At 41.9% G+C, this 20,000-nt stretch overlaps 1 protein-coding gene across 2 annotated transcripts in view; it reads right to left on the reverse strand.

The window, feature by feature from the left end:
• The window catches only part of sptbn2 (spectrin, beta, non-erythrocytic 2), a 162,440-nt gene that overhangs the window by 131,986 nt on the left and 10,454 nt on the right, over positions 1 to 20,000 (reverse strand). The window contains exon 2 of one of the 2 annotated variants that reach the window (XM_080436433.1): positions 18,581 to 18,669. In XM_080436433.1, coding sequence (XP_080292559.1) covers positions 18,581 to 18,669 — 89 coding nt within the window. Of the gene's footprint in view, positions 1 to 18,580; positions 19,503 to 20,000 lie in introns of those variants that run through there. The other variant, XM_080436432.1, reaches the window with a different exon arrangement.

Genomic DNA, 20,000 nt, shown 5'->3' on the forward strand with positions numbered 1-20,000 from the left:
AAATAAAGTATCAGAAGTAAATGTTTAGGACACAGATCTACCTCCTCGTCTGGCCTCCATTCACATGATTAAATAAAGTATCACAACTAAATGTTTAGGATCTTAGATTCCACAAGAAGGAAAATAATCAGCTGTAAAGACAGCAAAGAGAGGACATTGTGGGGTTATTATATCTATTAAAACTTTAGTATTATCATTATATCCAGAGTGGTGCAGCCCTGAGTATAAAGTAAAGTACCTTCCTCAGCCCTGAGTATAAAGTAAAGTACCTTCCTCAGCCCTGAGTATAAAGTAAAGTACCTTCCTCAGCCCTGAGTATAAAGTAAAGTACCTTCCTCAGCCCTGAGTATAAAGTAAAGTACCTTCCTCAGCCCTGAGTATAAAGTAAAGTACCTTCCTCAGCCCTGAGTATAAAGTAAAGTACCTTCCTCAGCCCTGAGTATACAGTAAAGTACCTTCCTCAGCCCTGAGTATAAAGTAAAGTACCTTCCTCAGCCCTGGGTATAAAGTAAAGTACCTTCCTCAGCCCTGAGTATAAAGTAAAGTACCTTCCTCAGCCCTGAGTATAAAGTAAAGTACCTTCCTCAGCCCTGAGTATAAAGTAAAGTACCTTCCTCAGCCCTGAGTATAAAGTAAAGTACCTTCCTCAGCCCTGAGTATACAGTAAAGTACCTTCCTCAGCCCTGAGTATAAAGTAAAGTACCTTCCTCAGCCCTGAGTATAAAGTAAAGTACCTTCCTCAGCCCTGAGTATAAAGTAAAGTACCTTCCTCAGCCCTGAGTATAAAGTAAAGTACCTTCCTCAGCCCTGAGTATAAAGTAAAGTACCTTCCTCAGCCCTGAGTATAAAGTAAAGTACCTTCCTCAGCCCTGAGTATAAAGTAAAGTACCTTCCTCAGCCCTGAGTATAAAGTAAAGTACCTTCCTCAGCCCTGAGTATAAAGTAAAGTACCTTCCTCAGCCCTGAGTATAAAGTAAAGTACCTTCCTCAGCCCTGAGTATAAAGTAAAGTACCTTCCTCAGCCCTGAGTATAAAGTAAAGTACCTTCCTCAGCCCTGAGTATAAAGTAAAGTACCTTCCTCAGCCCTGAGTATAAAGTAAAGTACCTTCCTCAGCCCTGAGTATAAAGTAAAGTACCTTCCTCAGCCCTGAGTATAAAGTAAAGTACCTTCCTCAGCTACCAGGGGTCATTGGGTCATGTTGTGTGAAAACCTGCAGTACTGTGAGTGACAGCTTGTTGAGGTTTCATGTCGGAGCGCAGACATTTGACTTCTTATACTGCCGTTTAACCTCTTTAAAGTGCTACATACTTTGCCTTACGACGAATAGCAAAAATGGATGAGCTCTAACACATGGCGACGCGTGGTGAGCTTATTAGATTTTCACTATTATGGAAAAACAAATGTCTGAGTATAGTTTTTTTTTTTTTTTTACTAAATGTTTATCCCACAATTTTTGTAACTCATTTTTTCACCCAGTGCCGATTGCCTCAGCTGTAATCCTGGGCGCTACTCTCCCTCTGCCAGCCTGGGAAGAGCCCCGAGCTGAGCTCATGCCTCCTTCAATGCATGAGGAGCTAGCAATCAGCTTCTTATCACCTGACAGGGGAGTTTCCCCGGTAGGACGTAGAGCACGTGGAAGGAACACGTTATTCCAACCAGTTCCTTTCCCCTCCATCAGGCGCCCCGGCTGACCAGGGGGAGGCGGTATAGTGACCAGGATTACTGCATGTTTTTGTGAGGGTACCTACCCTAGGGAACACGGGGAGAACATGCAAACTCCACACAGAAAGGCCCTTTCACCAACCCCACCTAGGGTATGGGCACTGATGATGCGGAGGAGAAGACACCCCCCCAGCGCCCACAGCGTCCCCAGCGGGAATCGAACCCAGGACCTTCTAGCTGTGAGGTGACAGTGCTCTGTACCACTGTGCCCCCTTTTCTGACTAGTGTTGACAATAATGATGACGTGCACACACCCACAGCGGGGACACTGGGGTTAAATGGGTTAACTCCGCTCAAAATGCATGTCTGACTCTGAAGTGAATTTATATTGTTGTGAAAATGCATAACAAGCAAAGTCTCTCTGGGCTCTATACTCCTCCAGTGAGCTGTGCTCCTCTGGGACCTAAGCTCATAAGAGGAGCTCTCTCTCCCCTCTCCCCTCTCCCCTCTCCCCTCTCCCTCTCTCCCTCCCCTCTCCCTCTCCCCTCTCCCTCTCTCGCCCTCATTTCTTATCCTCATCTTCCCTCTAGACCCCAATGGTTCTCAACCAGTGGTCCGGGGACCACCAGTGGTCCTTGAGGGGGTTCCAGGTGGTCCCCAGCTAAATGATGGAGAGTTGGTAACCAAATGGACCTTAAAGATCTTTAACTCTTGAGAGTGTAAAATGAGGTCCATTTGGTTTCATTGTACGCTCTCAAGAGTAAAATTATTGTTAAATGCATTATTTAATTAAAGAATTGTTATTTTGATCCGTTTGCCTGTTGTCTCTCCTATTGGTACCAACATCAATACACTATGGATGGAATTGTGGACAAAATCCTATCCAACGATAACAACATATTCTAAGTCTTGAGTCTGAGGCTAAATCTCATCAAACGGTCCTGTGGCTCAAATGCTGAATAAATAATGGACCTTGAAATGAACAAAAAGGTTGATAACCACTGCTCTAGCCCTGTGGTTCCCAAACGGTGGGTCTGAATGCATTTGTTTGGGTCACAAGTACATTTCACTTTGTTTTTCCTTTACTATATTTATTTTTACATTTTTATTATTTCAAAAGATTTTCAAAAATGTCCCCCCAAAAACTAACATATAATATAATAAAACAAAAATAAATTAAAAACTAATTCAAACATTCCATCAGAAGAATGTCATAAATAATAATAATGAAAACAAGAAATCAAATAAATTCCATAAATTAAGAAATGAGCAGTGAAAAGTAGCAGATCTACAAGCGGTCTCTTTTGGCCTGGGTCTGGAGCTCTAAAACGTTTGTGAACCACTGCTCCAGCCTCCTATAAGAATGATCCTTCCAGGGTCAGTGGGACAGCGCGGCCTTGACCTTTGCTCTTCTTACTTATCGGCACGGCTCTGTCTGTGATGAAGTGTGCAGACTGGGAGCTAATGCTAATTCACTCACCGTTAGCTGTGGCCAGTAAACTAACTATACTTGAGTACCGTACTTAAAGGGCAAGACCACTGTGGTAGAGGTGTGGGTTGTGTAGTTGCCTTGCCATGATGTCACTTCAAAAGGTGGACAAGAAATAAAAAATAATTGTTCCATTGATTAGAAATTGATCATCCAGAATATGCTCCTCATTGACTTACATTGTAAAGTGAAACAGCTGTCTAAGTCACTCTTTAATCACATAAACAAACAAAGTTGACTCAGACAATATAGAACATCACCAAACCCAGCAGTTTTTATTTTTTTTATTTTTAATTTTAACTTCCTGTTGATGTTGTCATTTTTATTAGGAATCCGCAGATCCAGATCTTATGGTGTCATGCCGTTTCAGCGTACAATGTAAGTCAATGAGGAGCATATTTTTTATTATCAATTTCTAATCACTGGAGCAATTATAAAGATTTATTGTCCACCTTTGGAGTTACATCAACTACACAACCCACACCTCTACCCAAGTGGTCTTGCCCTTTGAGTACATTTTTTTCGTATCTGTACTTTACTTATAGTATTCATTCATTGATTTTTTTAAATTACACATGAATAATTGAATTATGAATGAAAAAAATCTTGAAAATAGACGATCTTACAAGCTCACAACACGTAACCAACGGACGTGTAGATCTTGCAATTGTACTTGAGTAAAAAATATTTTATGAGCAACTTTCACTTGTAGAGTGTAGAGTAATATTTGACCAGGAATGTCTATAGTTTGCACTGAGCTTCACCAGAGTGATCTCACAGTCCTTCAGTTTGAACAGACAACATGCTGATATGATGATGATGATGATGATGCAACAGAGGGACAAACGTTGCCATTTCTTCACCCGGATATTGCAATTGTGAGACAAGTTTCAAATGAGAGAAAGTCAACACAATGTGAGAGGAATCGGTACAATGTTCAAGCTACAGTTAGTGAGAACTAATGCTAAATGCCATTATATTACCGTTAAAAGGAGTGACCCCTATGCAACAAGTGGAATGAGGAACTGTAACAATGTATATCACATTAAATTATTGCATTACATCACGTTCTAAATACATACTCTAATAATGTGCAACCTTCAAAATACAAGCGCATCCGTTGGACAAGAACACAGCGTTCTGCCTCAAACACTTCTGTTAACTTCAATAGTTGATATCACTATATTGGCTACTTTGCCATTAACCCATTCAAATAGCAGATCTACAAGCTCATAGCGTGGCACCGAGTGCCACGCTATGAGCTTGTAGATCTGCTATTTAAAAAATGTTGATGAATATTTATATTCATCAACATATATATATATATATATATATATATATATATATATATAGGTTTTTAAAGCGAAAATGTTTTACTCAAATCTTTGGATTCTACAAATGTCTTCTAAATCCTAACAGTTTTTTTTTTTTACTAAACAGTTGCTATAATATCAGGGGTGCTCAAACCTTTTCATGTCAAGGACCCCCAAGATTATATGTATTTGGCCGAGGACTCCCATCTCAAAATATGTTGTTCCAGGGACCCCCAGAAGCAAAGATTTGAGTTACAAATGTTCAAGATTTTTCGCTTTGAGCTTGTATATCTGCTATTTTTTAATAGCCAAGTTATAACATAATGGTTAAGGTGGTTCAAATCTAAAATGACAGATGCTTTCCCGGTTGTAAAAAAGCTCAGAGCAGTGTGTGTGTGTGTGTGTGTGTGTGTGTGTGTGTGTGTGTGTGTGTGTGTGTGTGTGTGTGTGTGTGTGTGTGTGTGTGTGTGTGTGTGTGTGTGTGTGTGTGTGTGTGTGTGTGCGTGCGTGCGTGTATGTGTGTGTGTACACAGAGGTGAGTGTCCTCTGGTACAGTAGCCATCCTGTGGATCAGGTACATTGTATCACTAGCACTTATCTGGGTCCAGATCGATGCAGTGACATGACAGCTAGGTTCACCATGTGCCCGTCTACAAGCTTAGTTACCTCATTTACAATATGAACCACTTTACAAAGAACCAGAACTATAACGGTGCGTTCACACGGGAAGATAAAAAAATACAAAGATACAAAAATACACCGCATCTTTGTCTCTGTGTCGCTTTGTATCTGTGTTCATTTGTATCTGTGTTCATTTGTATCTGTGTTCATTTGTATCTGTGTTCATTTGTATCTGTGTTCATTTGTATCTGTGTTCATTTGTATCTGTGTTCATTTGTATCTGTGTTCATTTGTATCTGTGTTGCTCAACGAGGTCGTTGACGTCATCAAACGTGCGGAGATCGGAGCTACAGTTGTAGCTTTGTGTCTTTGTATCTGTAAGTTGAACCCAGCTCAACTTACATTTGTATCTTTGTATCTTTGTCGCTATAGAGCTACAGCAGGGGTGATGCAACTTAGATGATATAGAGGGCCACTATATTTCCACACTCACTACAGAGGGACACATTGCATATACTGTACAGAAACCTCTTATCTGCGTTTTTTTTTGCCATTCTATGTCACACAAAAGTAGCAAAAATAGCAGATCTACAAGCTCAAAACGCGTCGCAGTGCGACGCGTTTTTGAGCTTGTAGATCTGCTATTTTTGCCATTTTTGAATTGGAATCCAGAATATTTTTTGCTATTTTTGAATTAGAATCCTGAAAAGTAAAATTTTTATTTAATTTCAAATGCATTTACTTATACTTATGTTAGCTTTATGAACTTAAATACAAATACATTGGACATAAAAAAGACAATAGAATGTTAATACTAGTCATTAAGCTACTAATATAGACTGAAGTCATTAAAGCGGGTCATGTTTGCATGTTTGGAATTGTAAACAGCTGAAATCAATAATATATCAATATTAACCTGTGGGCTGCATTAAGTGATGGTGGGGGCCGCATGTGGCCCCCGGGCCACCAGTTGCCCATGTATGAGCTACAGCTACAAACGTGGGATGTATCTTTGTATCTTCGTGTCAATGGTTTCCATTGATAATGAATGGTAGCATGTATCTTTGTATCTGCCCGTGTGAACGCACTATTAGGATAATTATAAATGTTGTTTTGAAACTGGTTGGGACACCACAACAACACCACAGTGATGAACTAATGACACCATATGGATCACGTTCAGTGATCAATGTGATGAAACAGACAAAAACACTGATATCAATCATAAATCCATCTGAATTCTCACGTTCAACGTGTTTACATAACTTTACTTAAGTAAAAGTATCAATACTGCAATATAGAAATACTCTGTTAAAAGTAAAAGTCCGGAATTCAAAATGCACTTGAGCAAAAGTACAAAAGTATTGGTACCAAAATGTACTTAAAGTGCCAAAAGTAAAAGTACTAAAATGTTTGAAAATAGCAGATCTACAAGCTCACAATGCGTCGCCATGCGACGCGTTGTGAGCTTGTAGATCTGCTATTTTCAAATAGCCTAGGTATAAAATGGGGCTAAAGTGGCTAATGTATGTTTTATAATATCATACAACATAATAAACATGGGGATGCCAGGTTGACAGAGGTTAAGGTGGATCATTTGGAACAGTTAGTGCTATCACAAAGCCTGTAGACCAACTCAGATGGAGTGTGTAGCTCCTTTAAATGCATCTAGGTGACCGTGTAGAGGGCACCTACTGTGGCCTGATTCTGTCACTTATACAGTTACCATTGTTGATGGTTTATTCCTCACTAATATTTGACAAAAGACAAATGGAGGCACAAAAGGCACGTGTGCTTTGGTTTAGTCTTTACCACTTAAGCCCTGTATGCTTCACCGTAGCAGAAACAGACAATACGCCTATAATGGTTTAGGTTTAAAGTTATTACCTGTTACATGTAAAAGTCCGGAATCCAAAATTTACTTGAGTAAAAGTATTGGTATTGGTATCAAAACGTACTTAGAGTACCAAAAGTAAAAGTACTAAAATGTTTGAAAACAGCAGATCTACAAGCTCACAATGTGTCGCGACGCGACGCGGTGTGAGCTTGTAGATCTGCTATTTTCAAATAGCCTATAGGTATAAAATAGGGCTAAAGTGGTTAATGATAAATTATGTTATGCAAAGTAACTAGTAACTAAAGTTTTCAAATAATTGTAGTGGAGTAAAAGTATAATATTTGCCTCTGAGTAGAAGTAAAAGTATAGACAATTGGAAATACTCCAGTTAAGTAAAAGTACCTCAAAATTGTACTTCAGTACAGTACTTGAGTAAATGCACTTTTACACCACTGGTTACGAGGCCTGGAACTCTAATAAATCAAGAGTTTCTCTGTATTCACTTTGGTACATGTTCCACAAAGGCATTCTGTGTCAAAGGCTGCATGCGTCTTTCCTTTGTTATTCTTTTCTTTATCGACCTTGTTAATAAGTTGCTTTTCTTTTTTCTCTCCAAACAATGGATCACAAGTTCCATGGATTGAGGTCACATTTGGGTCCAAAAAAAAAACAGCGTTGGAATTAGTGCTGCTGCGCTTCCGTGCACAAACAGCCTGAGGAAGGGTTGACACAGCAAGGTGTCAGATAATTACTAAGTATAAGAGAGCCACACACACACACACACACACACACACACACACACACACAATGTGGTGCAGAAAGACTTCCCGAAGTGTGAAGTAATAACCATGATAATAATACACAGCTATACATAAGCGTCTGCTTTGTCATTCCAGGAGACATGGTGTCTTTTCCAACACAGAGAGGAAGGGAAGGAGGGACAGACTGGAAGGAATTTGCGGTGCCACAAAATATAGCAGATATACAACCTCGTAACGCGGCCAAATACATATCATTTGGGGGTCCTTGACATGAAAATGTTTGAGAACCACTGATATAATTATAGCAACATACGTGTTTTAAAAGGATTTCGAAGACATTTGTAGAATCCCCAGAAGCAAAGATTTGAGTTAAACATTTTCGCTTTAAAAATAGCGGCTATGAGCTTGTAGATCTGCTATTTTCATAGGGAGGGAGGGAGGGAGGGAGGGTAGGAGGAAAGGACGGAAGGAATTTGCCCCAAGTGTAGTTGGACTGGTATTACAAGCAGGTGTTCCCAAGATGTTCCCATACCTATACAGTATGTGTGTGTCTGCAAGTCTGTGTGTGTGCGTGCGCGTGCGCGCGCTTGTTTAACTTATTACTTTTGAGGGTCAAATGTTCCTTGAAAGTATATACTAGTAGAATTTAGAGAAACAACACACATTGTGAGGACATTTTCCTGCAAGATTAAGAAACATTTCCTTTTTTTCTTTTCTGTTTTGGCTTACAATTAGGAAAACATTCTTGGCTGATTGGGTAAGGATTAGGCATTTAGAGAGGTGTGTGTGTGTGCGTACGTAGGTTCGTGTTTTATACAAAATGTCCAGGGGCGGACTGGCCATTTGGCATACTGGGCATGCCCGGTGGGCCGCTTTAGGATTATTACGGTCATTTCTGGGTCACGCGGCCCAATTATTAGTGGGGGGGGGGGTGTGGTGGGCCGGTTCGGACGAAAATGCCAGGGCAAAATTTTCATGGACCTTTTCATGGACATTTTAAATGTCCATGAATACAGTAAACATAGATATATCGTCTCTGTCGGAGATGAGGTTTCTGCCTGACAGCAACGATGTGCATGTAGTCAGTCACACATAGATCTAAGAGACTGTATGGGTAGATGTGTTCAAACAGACAGACAGTAGACTGTATGGGTAGATGTGTTCAAACAGACAGACAGTAGACTGTATGGGTAGATGTGTTCAAACAGACAGACAGTAGACTGTATGGGTAGATGTGTTCAAACAGACAGACAGTAGACTGTATGGGTAGATGTATTCAAACAGACAGACAGTAGACTGTATGGGTAGATGTGTTCAAACAGACAGACAGTAGACTGTATGGGTAGATGTGTTCAAACAGACAGACAGTAGACTGTATGGGTAGATGTATTCAAACAGACAGACAGTAGACTGTATGGGTAGATGTGTTCAAACAGACAGACAGTAGACTGTATGGGTAGATGTGTTCAAACAGACAGACAGTAGACTGTATGGGTTGATGTATTCAAACAGACAGACAGTAGACTGTATGGGTAGATGTGTTCAAACAGACAGACAGTAGACTGTATGGGTTGATGTATTCAAACAGACAGACAGTAGACTGTATGGGTAGATGTGTTCAAACAGACAGACAGTAGACTGTATGGGTAGATGTATTCAAACAGACAGACAGCAGACAGATCATGAGTGTTTGGTGTGGTCCATAGGCGGCGGGTAATGAAGGCTAGGGTAGGCTAAGCCTTCCCAAATGTTATGCTGGGAAATTCTGGGAATTGTGCAAATTATATATAATATATGTGCGCAGTATTATTTAGTTAATTTTTTGATAATAAATCAGTAAAATCAGGCAAAAATAAGAATTAAATAACCTAACCCTAACCCTAACCCTAACACCGAAATAAAGTAACCAAAAAACAAAAAGAAACAAACAAAATCCGCCCAGAAACCGTTTTTTTTTTGTGCACGCACGCTTTATTGCAAAGGACATGGCAGCTAATGAGCACCAAATCAACCACCCCGGGGTCACCGGGTGACTCATCTGATTGGTTGGTGACTCAGCACCGTGACGGTTGTGAAACGCTGGTGGCAGGAGATCCAGAATAGATCTGTACCGCAACAGAAGCTCTGCATGGATGAAACAATAACTTCCTACAACTAAATGATGAATACAAAACCGATATCCTCCCACACGCCCCCCCCCCCCCACCTTTATATGTTGTTGGCTATTCAAAAATAGCAGATATACAAGCTCATAGCGCGGCACCGAGTGCCGCACTATGAGCTCGTAGATCTGCTATATTTGATAAATCGTGAAAATGAGTGCGAATCTTTTGAATATATATATTTTTTTTTGGGAAAACCAGTGGCAACGAAAAACTCCCCCTTAACTGGAAGAAACGTCAGGCAGACCCTAGGCTCTAGGGTGGGAGGGGCCAGGCTCTAGGGTGGGAGGGGCCTTCTGCCTCGACCGTGTCGGGGGGGAAAGAAGAGAGAGAGAGGGAGAGACAGAGAGAGATACAAGTAGTAACAATAACAATAGTAGCAAATATAATAGTGTAAGATAGTATATGATAATATAATATAGTACAACAATAATGTGTATGCAGTATATAATGGTATAATATAAGAATGTTAAGATCATATACAGTATAGTGTGGTGGTATAGTGTAATGTTCAGGTTTAACTCCCACATTAGCAAGTTGACCAAAACAGCCTTCTTTCACCTTTCAGAAACAAATGCATGAGGTGCTGTCATTTGTTTCATATAGTACTGTGTATCAGCAGGACGCTGATAAAACAGATTCATGCTTTTATTTCAAGTGGACTTGACTACTGCTTCAATGCATTATTTACTGGCCTCCCGAGGAATCTATCGAGACTACAACTCATTAAAAATTCTGCTGCTTGGCTTACTGACAAGAACTGAGGGACGAGAGCACACACTGCTTTCTAGAGCACACACACACACACACACACACACACACACACACACTTAGGTGACCAACCCATGACCTCAACGACCTGCGAAGAGCTACGAGTTTGGGTGTATTTGCCAAGTGGGCGAGGGAGTGGAAGGTACAGTACGGATCAAAAGGTTTTTTTATTAAAGATCAACCACAGAACAGTGGAAGGAATGGGGACAGTCAGGTCTTTACACACAACGGTCGGTCACACCGATATTGACGTCATATTTGGACCTTATCCCAGACAAAGAGCGTTGGGTACTGCTGTTAGGTGTTCTGATGGTCGGGTTGACAGACGGTAGAGGTCTGTGCTACAGGTATAGTGATCTGTTTCTGCTGTGCAACACAAATATTTGTTAAATAGACAGTTTTTTGCTAAATTATTCACCCCAGCAGTGATGGAACAAGTACTCAGATGTTTTACTTAAGTAAAAGTATCAATACCACAATATAAAATTACTCTGCTACAAGTAAAAGGCCTGGGTTCAAAATGTTACTTGAGCAAAAGTACATTTAGTGTTGGCATCAAAATATACTTAAAAGTACCAAAAGTAAAAGTACTAAAATGTTTAGACTACGTACAAAATAGGGCTAAAGTGGTGAATGTATATTTTATATAATATAATAATTTATGGAGCAAAAGTATAATATTTGCCTCCGAGCTATAGAGGAGTAGAAGTAAAAGTGCTGAAAATTGGAAATACTCCAGTAAAGTAAAAAATACTACAAAATCGCACAGTAGTAGTGAGTACAGTGCTTGAGTAAATGTACTCAGTTACTTTACACCACTGTCCCCCGGACAATCAGTCAAATGAATGGATCAGGGCCAAGGGGGAAAGAAAAATAAACTTGGGAAACGCTAATATAAACAACCCTCCCACCCACCACCCACCACCACCCTGCTACCGCAGCTCCCTGCATGTCTGTCTGGGGAACGTAGGCTATGTGAAGGAGTCCCACACACACACACACTGAATCACCTCTGCATCCACTTCATTTAAAACAAGGTTGACTTTTCTTCGGTCGACCACGGCTTGAGGAAAGGTCTTGTCGACCAAAACATAGTTTTTTTTTTAACCCATTAAGACCGGGAACGCATCTGTGTCATGATTAGACGTCTTTGGCTGTTCAAAAAATAGCAGATTTACAAGCTCACGGCGCGGCACAGAGTGCCGCGCCGTGAGCTTGTAGATCTGCTATTTTTGTGTGCAAATCTTTGAATATATATATATAAAAAATTTTAAAGCGAACATTTGTAACTCAAATCTTTGCTTCTGGGGGGATTCTACAAATGTCTTCTAAATCTGTTGCTATGGTTCTCAAACCTTTTCATGTCAAGGACCCCCAAAATGATATGTATTTGGCCGCGGACCCCCGCAATCTCAAAATATGTTGTTCCAGGGACCCACCCCCCCGCCCAGAAGCAAAGACTTGAGTTACAAATGTTCACTTTAACAAAATATATACACATTCAAATATTTGCACACATTTTCAGGATTTTTTTTAAATAGCAGATCTACAAGCTCATAGCACGGCACTCGGTGCCGCGCTGTGAGCTTGTAGATCTGCTATTTTTGAATAGCCCAACAAATCTAAAATGACACAGATGCGTTCCTGGATTGAATGGGTAAATAAAGGTCTCAAGGGTCTAGTCGACCGAGAAACATCCATCCTTTCAATAAATAAATACATACAGAGGTTATTCAGTGTGTGTGTGTGTGTGTGTGTGTGTGTGTGTGTGTGTGTGTGTGTGTGTGTGTGTGTGTGTGTGTGTGTGTCCTTTTGATTTCTTGGGATGTATTTTTTTGGGGGGTTTTGGAACGACAACAGAGGAGTGAAGCGGTTTTGGCGAGCGTATTGTTCTCAAGTACTCTTATATGTACTCTTATGTACTCTTATGTACTCTTATGTACTCTTATGCACAACGAGAACAGACATCTGACATACATAGAAGAAGACATCTTGAAATACACAGGTCAAACACAGGTCAAATACACTACTGTGTAAAAGCATGGAAGGGGGAGTTCTCCGTGTATGAATCCACACACACACACACACACACACACACACACACACACACACACACACACACACACACACACACACACACACACACACACACACACACACACACACACACACACACACACACACACACACACACACACACACACACACACACACACACACACACACACACACACACACACAGTGCTGTAGATTACAGACAGGTGATAGAAGTCTGGGGACAACAGCCCGGGTTAAATGTACACACACACACACACACACACACACACACACGCACACACACGCACACACACGCACACACACGCAAATCCCTTCAAAGGACTGAGCCCTCGTTTAGTGGCATTAGTGCGATTGCTTAATCTGCGAGGTGATATGTAGTTAGAGCAGCAGAGGAATGTCAGCCATGCTGTCCAGAGTGCAGAGTAGACCTGCCCTTCCCTGTGAGTAAACTGTTAGGAAGCTTGTTTGTTCCAGACGGTCACTTCTCTCAAAGTCATGCAGACGGTCAGAGGGAGGAGGAGCAAACTAGGGCTGGGCACTATACGACTTCAAAGAAAGAATATTTCAAACTATTGCCTCCATTATAATTACTTAACACTTAATAACACCAACAATTGTGAAATAGCAGATTTACAAGCCGCGTCGTGAGCTTGTAGATATGCTATTTTCCCTATTTTTGGTGATTAATCAGATTTTTTTCATGTGGATTTGTTGATATACAAGAAAAAATAAACCGTTTATTGTTGCCGATTATTCGATTAACCTACACGAGCCAGAGCCAGTTATTGGTTCTAAATATAATTTTTTTAAACCCATTGAATGGGTCCCATGCACTCTTGTATTAAACTTCTATGTTATAATAACGGATACAGAATACTGCAATAAACCTCCACAACGCACTGACTGAGCAGCCTGTTCCCCATAAGTGACAGTACAGACACTTTAACTCATGGTCAGTGACTGGTGAAGGACGTGCATAGCTCAAAAGAAGCCTTCCAGTCATGATAATATGTTACTAAGATGCATTTTCCTGACTAATAATATAGCATGCTTGGTGATCCATGGAACTCCTTTATGCAACACACATGCCAGCTGCACATCAACAGGGTGGCCTAGATGGTCCAAAAGGTTATCGTAACACAAAAGGTCACAAGTTTAAACCAAGCTGTCGGCGCAGAATGTCCTTCAACAGGTTGTGCTCTGTCAGTGGTTTTGCTCTTTGGGAAACCGCACACGTTTTAGTATTAACCACTTTCAACATGGTGTCCCTACTCTCTGGGCATTTCATAATAAGCAAAATAAATGTCAAAAAAAAGCTTATCTACAAGCTCACACACCGCATTGTGTTATTGACATTTAGCCTATTAGCATGTCAGTCAAACCAGCAGTTGTCAACTCTACGTCAGGGTGGATAAAGAACACACTGACAGTCTGGTTTCCATTCCACCATGTAAACAATGGCATTTACTTGTTGTTCTAACAGACGCTGGAATGAAAGCCTGCAGGGGTGGAGGTGTCTGTCTGTCCAGGAGCGGAACTGAGTATAGCTGTTACAGCTCACTGCATTCTATAGTCTGTGTACCAACAACCCATAGATGACTGGTTTCTATATTATATACCACTGGTTCACTGCATTCTATAGTCTGTGTACCAACAACCCATAGATGACTGGTTTCTATATTATATACCACTGGTTCACTGCATTCTATAGTCTGTGTACCAACAACCCATAGATGACTGGTTTCTATATTATATACCACTGGTTCACTGCATTCTATAGTCTGTGTACCAACAACCCATAGATGACTGGTTTCTATATTATATACCACTGGTTCACTGCATTCTATAGTATGTGTACCAACAACCCATAGATGACTGGTTTCTATATAACACTGGTTCACTGCATTCTAAAGTCTGTGTACCAACAACCAGTGGTGGAAAAAATACTCAGACTGAAGTAAAAGTATCAATACTGCAATTTACAAATACTTTGTTATAAGTAAAAGTCCGGAATTCAAAAAGTACTTGAGTAAAAGTACAAAGGTATTGGTATCAAAAGTAAAAGTACTAAAATGTTTGAAAATAGCAGATCTAAAAGCTCACAACGATGTGAGCTTGCAGATCGGCTATTTGCAAATAGCCTAGGATAAGGATAATTCCTTTTAACAGGACGTTCATGAAAGTCCTTGCGGGCTTGTTTCCAATGAGGGCCTGTGAGCAATTACGGGTTAAAAGTCTTGCTCAGGGACACATTTCATTTCATCGACACATATGCTGGCGTGGCCTGGAATCGTACCTGGGGCAACCAGGGCCTCTGGCTCCCTAGGCGGGCTCACTAACCACTCAGCTATGGCCGCCTATGTATAAAATAGGGCTAAAGTGGTTAATGTATGTTTTATAATATAATAATTGATAATTGCAAAGTAACTAGTAACTACAGTTTTCAAATAATTATAGTGGAGTAAAAGTACAATATTTGCCTCCGAGATGTAGTGGAGTAGAAGTAAAAGTACTGAAAATTGGCAATGCCTCCAGTACAGTAAAGAAAAATACCTCATCATTGTACTTAAGTACTTGAGTAAATGTACTTAGTTACTTTACACCAATGGTACCAACCCATAGATGGTTGGTTTCTATACCCATGTTCATTCTAAAGTGTGTGTAACAAGTGACCCAGTAGCCTGTGTCATTCCTGTACCCAGGCTAACCGCATTCTAAAAGACTGGAGTAGGAATGCTTGGACTATCTGACCCGTTTGCCTTGTTCTCTTTCTTTCTACGTCTTTATTCTGCTTCCCTTTCCTGAAAACTGGAGCTTGTATGAAACATGATTTTACCAGCTTTTTTTTTTTTTAAACACCATGTAACTGTGATGAGACAATACATTTAGAAGTTGACGATTGTGAAGCACCACCACTCATAACCTGTGTGACTTCAGGCTCACTGCATCCTACAGCAGTGTCTCTCATTAGGCCACAGATGCTGCATTTCATATTTATGTTCTTAAATCTCTGGGTCCACAATCATCACCGTAGAAATCCTCAATTGTAATTTAACTCCCGACAGCGTACATCATACATGGGCAACTGGTGGCCCGGGGGCCACATCATGCGGCCCCCACCTTCACTTAAAGCGGCCCGCAGGTTAATATCAGAATAGTGATATATTATTGATTTCAGCTGTTATGATTCCAAACGTGCAAACATGACCCGCTTTAATCACTTCAGTCTATATTAGTAGCTTAATGACTAATATTGTCTTTTTTATGTCCAATGTATTTGCCTTTAAGTTCATAAAGACAACATAAGTATAACTAAATGCATTTGAAATTAAATAGAAATGTAACTTTTCAGGATTCCAATTCAAAAATAGCAAAAAAGTCATCTGGATTCCAATTCAAAAGTAGCAAAAATAGCAGATCTGCAAGCTCAAAACGCGTCGCACTGCGACGCGTTTTGAGCTTGCAGATCGGCTATTTTTGCTACTTTTGTGTGACATAGAATGGCGAAAAAAGTGACAATACGGAGAGACAGTATCTGCAATGTGGCCCTCTGGAGTGAGTGTGGAAATATAGTGTCCCTCTCCATCATCAAAGTTGCATCACCCTTGGCGTACACTGTCGGAGATAAATTACAACTGGAGGAGTTACAGACCCGTTTAGGGTCCATTTGGTTCCTAACTGACACCATCATTGAGCTGGGGACCCCTTGGAACTCCCTCAAGGACCCCCCCCCCCCCCCCCCCAATATTGAGAAGCAGTGTTCTAAAGACTACGTTCCACCACCACCTATAATACCCAGGACTTTGTTGTTGTTTTCATTTTAGCCTATAAACGTGTACCTCTGTGCCGTTTACATAAAGTATTCAATCTAATCAATCAAACCCCATAGCCCAGGGGTCTTTTGACGTTTTTCAGGCCAAGGACCCCCTAGATGGGAGAGAGATGAAGCAGGGACCCCCATATTGTATAACATTGTGTTGCAGATTAAACTTTTTCGTAGATTTCACAGATGGCCTCGAAACTACACTAAACCTCGTTGCCTAAAATAGCCGATCTACAAGCTCGCAACGCCTGTAGATCTGCTATTTTTGGGCTAAAGTTCTCCTCAGAATAGGGATGCTAGGGTTCAATCCTATCACACAAAAGATTAGGAGGACCCCCCCCTGTAGTTAACTCTGAGGACCCCCGGACCCCCTGTTGAAGACCTCTGCCCGTAGCCTGAGTGAGTGGCGTGTCAGGTACACCTCAGGGCTCCTCAGTGTAACAGGACATGAGAGGACAGGCGGTGTGGTGGTGGTACACCGCACCGCCATGCTTTGCCTTCGCCTGCTTTTTTTTAAAGCTGAGCCGACGACGTGGTCCAAAACATGACTCACCACCGTGTGTGTGTGCGTGTGTGTGTGTGTGTGTGTACGCTATGTGAACTTGTATATCTGCTTCCTCAGGGCTCCCAACACCTGCGTAACGATCTAAAGTAAACCGCCACGTTATGCCTGCTTCACACTTTTCCAAGGTGATTCGCGTATAAAGTCATAAATCAGGTTGCACACCGGGGGAGGGGAGGGAGGAGAGGGAGGAGAGGGAGGGAGGGTGTTCATGTGTCCGGCACTGAGCTCTCTCTCTCTCTCTCTCTCTCTCTCGCTCGTCGTGCACGAGTGAATTCTTCTTAAATGACATTTATGACACCCTCAGGGTGGGAAAGCGTCGCTTGTCCTCTTTTAGGCACCTCTGTGTCTGGCACCTCTCTAAAAAAGCCGCTCGCTCTGCGCGGTCAGCGCCGTGATGACCGAGTGTACAGGCCAGCATAGGGTAAAGTACAAGCCTCTATCTTTCAAGGTGAGGTCAGAGAAGCGGTTCATTTACTTTAACTTCCTGGTTTTCGGGGAAGAGATAATTATAATAGAGGGCCTTTTGTAGTCAAAACGAGGAGTGCCACCCAAAATCTAAACAATTCACAGATTGCCGTTCCCCACCCACTTTTTACAACAAAGGTCCCTAAGATACCCTAACCTTATGATGTCACCAGGGCCATGTTCCTGTTACCAAACGCGACTGTCACACACACACACACACACACACACACACGCACACGCACACGCACACACACGCACGCACACACTCCACTCGAGCACCTATTTCATAGTTCACCGTGCGATGGGGGTCGTGCGGCAGAAAGTAGCCGAGTCCAGTGGTGTAAAGTAACTAAGTACATTTACTCAAGTACTGTACTTAAGTAAAACTTTTAGGTATTTTTACTCTACTGGAGTATTTCCAATGTTCAGTACTTTTACTTCTACTCCACTACATCTCAGAGGCAAATTATTACTACAATTATTTGAAAACTTTAGTTACTAGTTACTTTGCAGATATAAATGATTACATTATAAAACATACATTAACCACTTCAGCCCTATTTTATGCCAAGGCTATTTGAAAATAGCCGATCTACAAGCTCACAACGCGTCGCTATGCGACGCGTTGTGAGCTTGTAGATCTGCTATTTTCAAATATTTAGTGCTTTTACTTTTGATACTTTAAGTACATTTTGATGCCAATACCTTTGTACTTTTACTCAAGTAAATTTTGAATTCTGGACTTTTACTTGTAACAGAGTATTTTAATATTGCAGTATTGGTACTTTTACTTAAGTAAAGGATTTGATTACTTTTTCCACCACTGTAAGCCGACCTACCAGCTCACGACTCATCGCATTGTGTTAGATCAAGCGTGTTTGCCTACGATGACATGCCCCCCCCCCCCCCAAAATAAAACAGAGATGCCGGGTTGAAAAACGTTAAAGCGGAGGAGGGGGGATTCCCCCCCCCCCCCCAGAACCCTCAGCATGGGGTGTGGAGGAGGATAAGTTACACAGGCCGTTTCCTTCTTCTTCTTCTCCTCTCTTACCTTGCAGCTGTTTGAATCTTCCCTCCAAGATGTTGGAGTACTGGACCTGATTGACAAACGCCGCCGGGGACAAACAGGGCTCTCTGGGACTGGAGATGTGGTGAGTCTGGTCCCACTCCATGGCCTCGGTCGGTCCGTTTCAGCCTTTCTGTGTGTGTGTGTGTGTGTGTGTGTTCTCTCTGGTTGTGATAATCCCACTCAGAACCAGGTGCTCTCCAGCATAGCACGGCGGGGCGAGAGAGAGAGAGAGCCAGCAGCCTTTTTTACCCAACTTCTTTTTTTTTTTTTAAAGAGAAAAGGTAAACCAATGGTCTTCCACAAGAGGGTGTTGTTGTTCTTCCTTCCTTCCCCCCCGGGGGGAGACACGGCAGAATCTTCAGTAAATCCCCCTCAAAAAGAAAGAAAGAAAGAAAGAAAAAGAAAAAGAGAAAATCCACGCTCCTGTCTGAGGTCCCGTCAGCTCACACAGCACCAGAGAAAATGAATAAGGCACACGGTGGGTCCGGTCGGCGCAGCAGAGGACTGGATAAAATGTTCCCTCCTTTTTTTCTCTCTCTTCTTCTTCTTCACCTCTCTCTCTCCCTCCCACCTTTCTCTGCTCAAGTAGCAGCGGTGAGCGCAGAGAGGAGAGGAGTGGAGGAGTGGAGGGGGAGCTCGGTCCGCCAAGAATTATCTTAAAAAACACAAAAAACACAAGAACAAAATGTCCCTTTTCTTCTATTCCTCTCCTTTTTTTTTTCTTCTCTCTTCAGTTCACCGCTTTCTTTCTGTGAATGAGTGAACGCTTTGGCTTCTGAGTGAAAAGTTTAAGAGATTAAAAACCCCCCAAAAAAAATGACTTTACTTCCTCCTTAAACCTACCCCCCCCCCCCCACCTAAAAAAAGAAAAGAAAAAGAAGGCACGGCCTCCTCCAAACTCTCCAGAGCGGTGCATTCAACCCGGAGGGCCAGCTAACAGGGCGCCCCACACGTTTGTGTTAAAGAGCGAGAGAGCAGAGCTGAACCAGAGGAGAGCGAGCACAGCGCTACAGAGCTGTGTGTGTGTGTGTGTGGCTGGCCCTGCTACAATGACTGACTGACTGAGTCAACAAAAGACACAGAGAGAGCTGTGCTGCTACCCCTGTGTGTGTGTGTGTGTGTGTGTGTGTGTGTGTGTGTGTGTGTGTGTGTGTGTGTGTGTGCTGTGAGCTAATTTGCATAAGGTGTGTTCAGGAGGGGGTGGAGCCTCCTCCCCAACAGGAGGGGAGGATGAAGAGGAAGGGGGGAGGGGTTAGTTAGTTAGGGGGAGGAGCCGTAGAGGTGAGCTGCTACTTGAAAGCTTTTTTTTTTCCCTGGAGGAGGAGTGTTAAAGAGAGAGAGAGAGACACGCACGCACACACACACACACACACACTGTGTCACACACACACACACACACACA

This window comes from Gymnoscopelus braueri (genome assembly GCF_963280865.1).
Source record: "Gymnoscopelus braueri genome assembly, chromosome: 8".
Lineage (NCBI taxonomy): Eukaryota > Metazoa > Chordata > Actinopteri > Myctophiformes > Myctophidae > Gymnoscopelus > Gymnoscopelus braueri.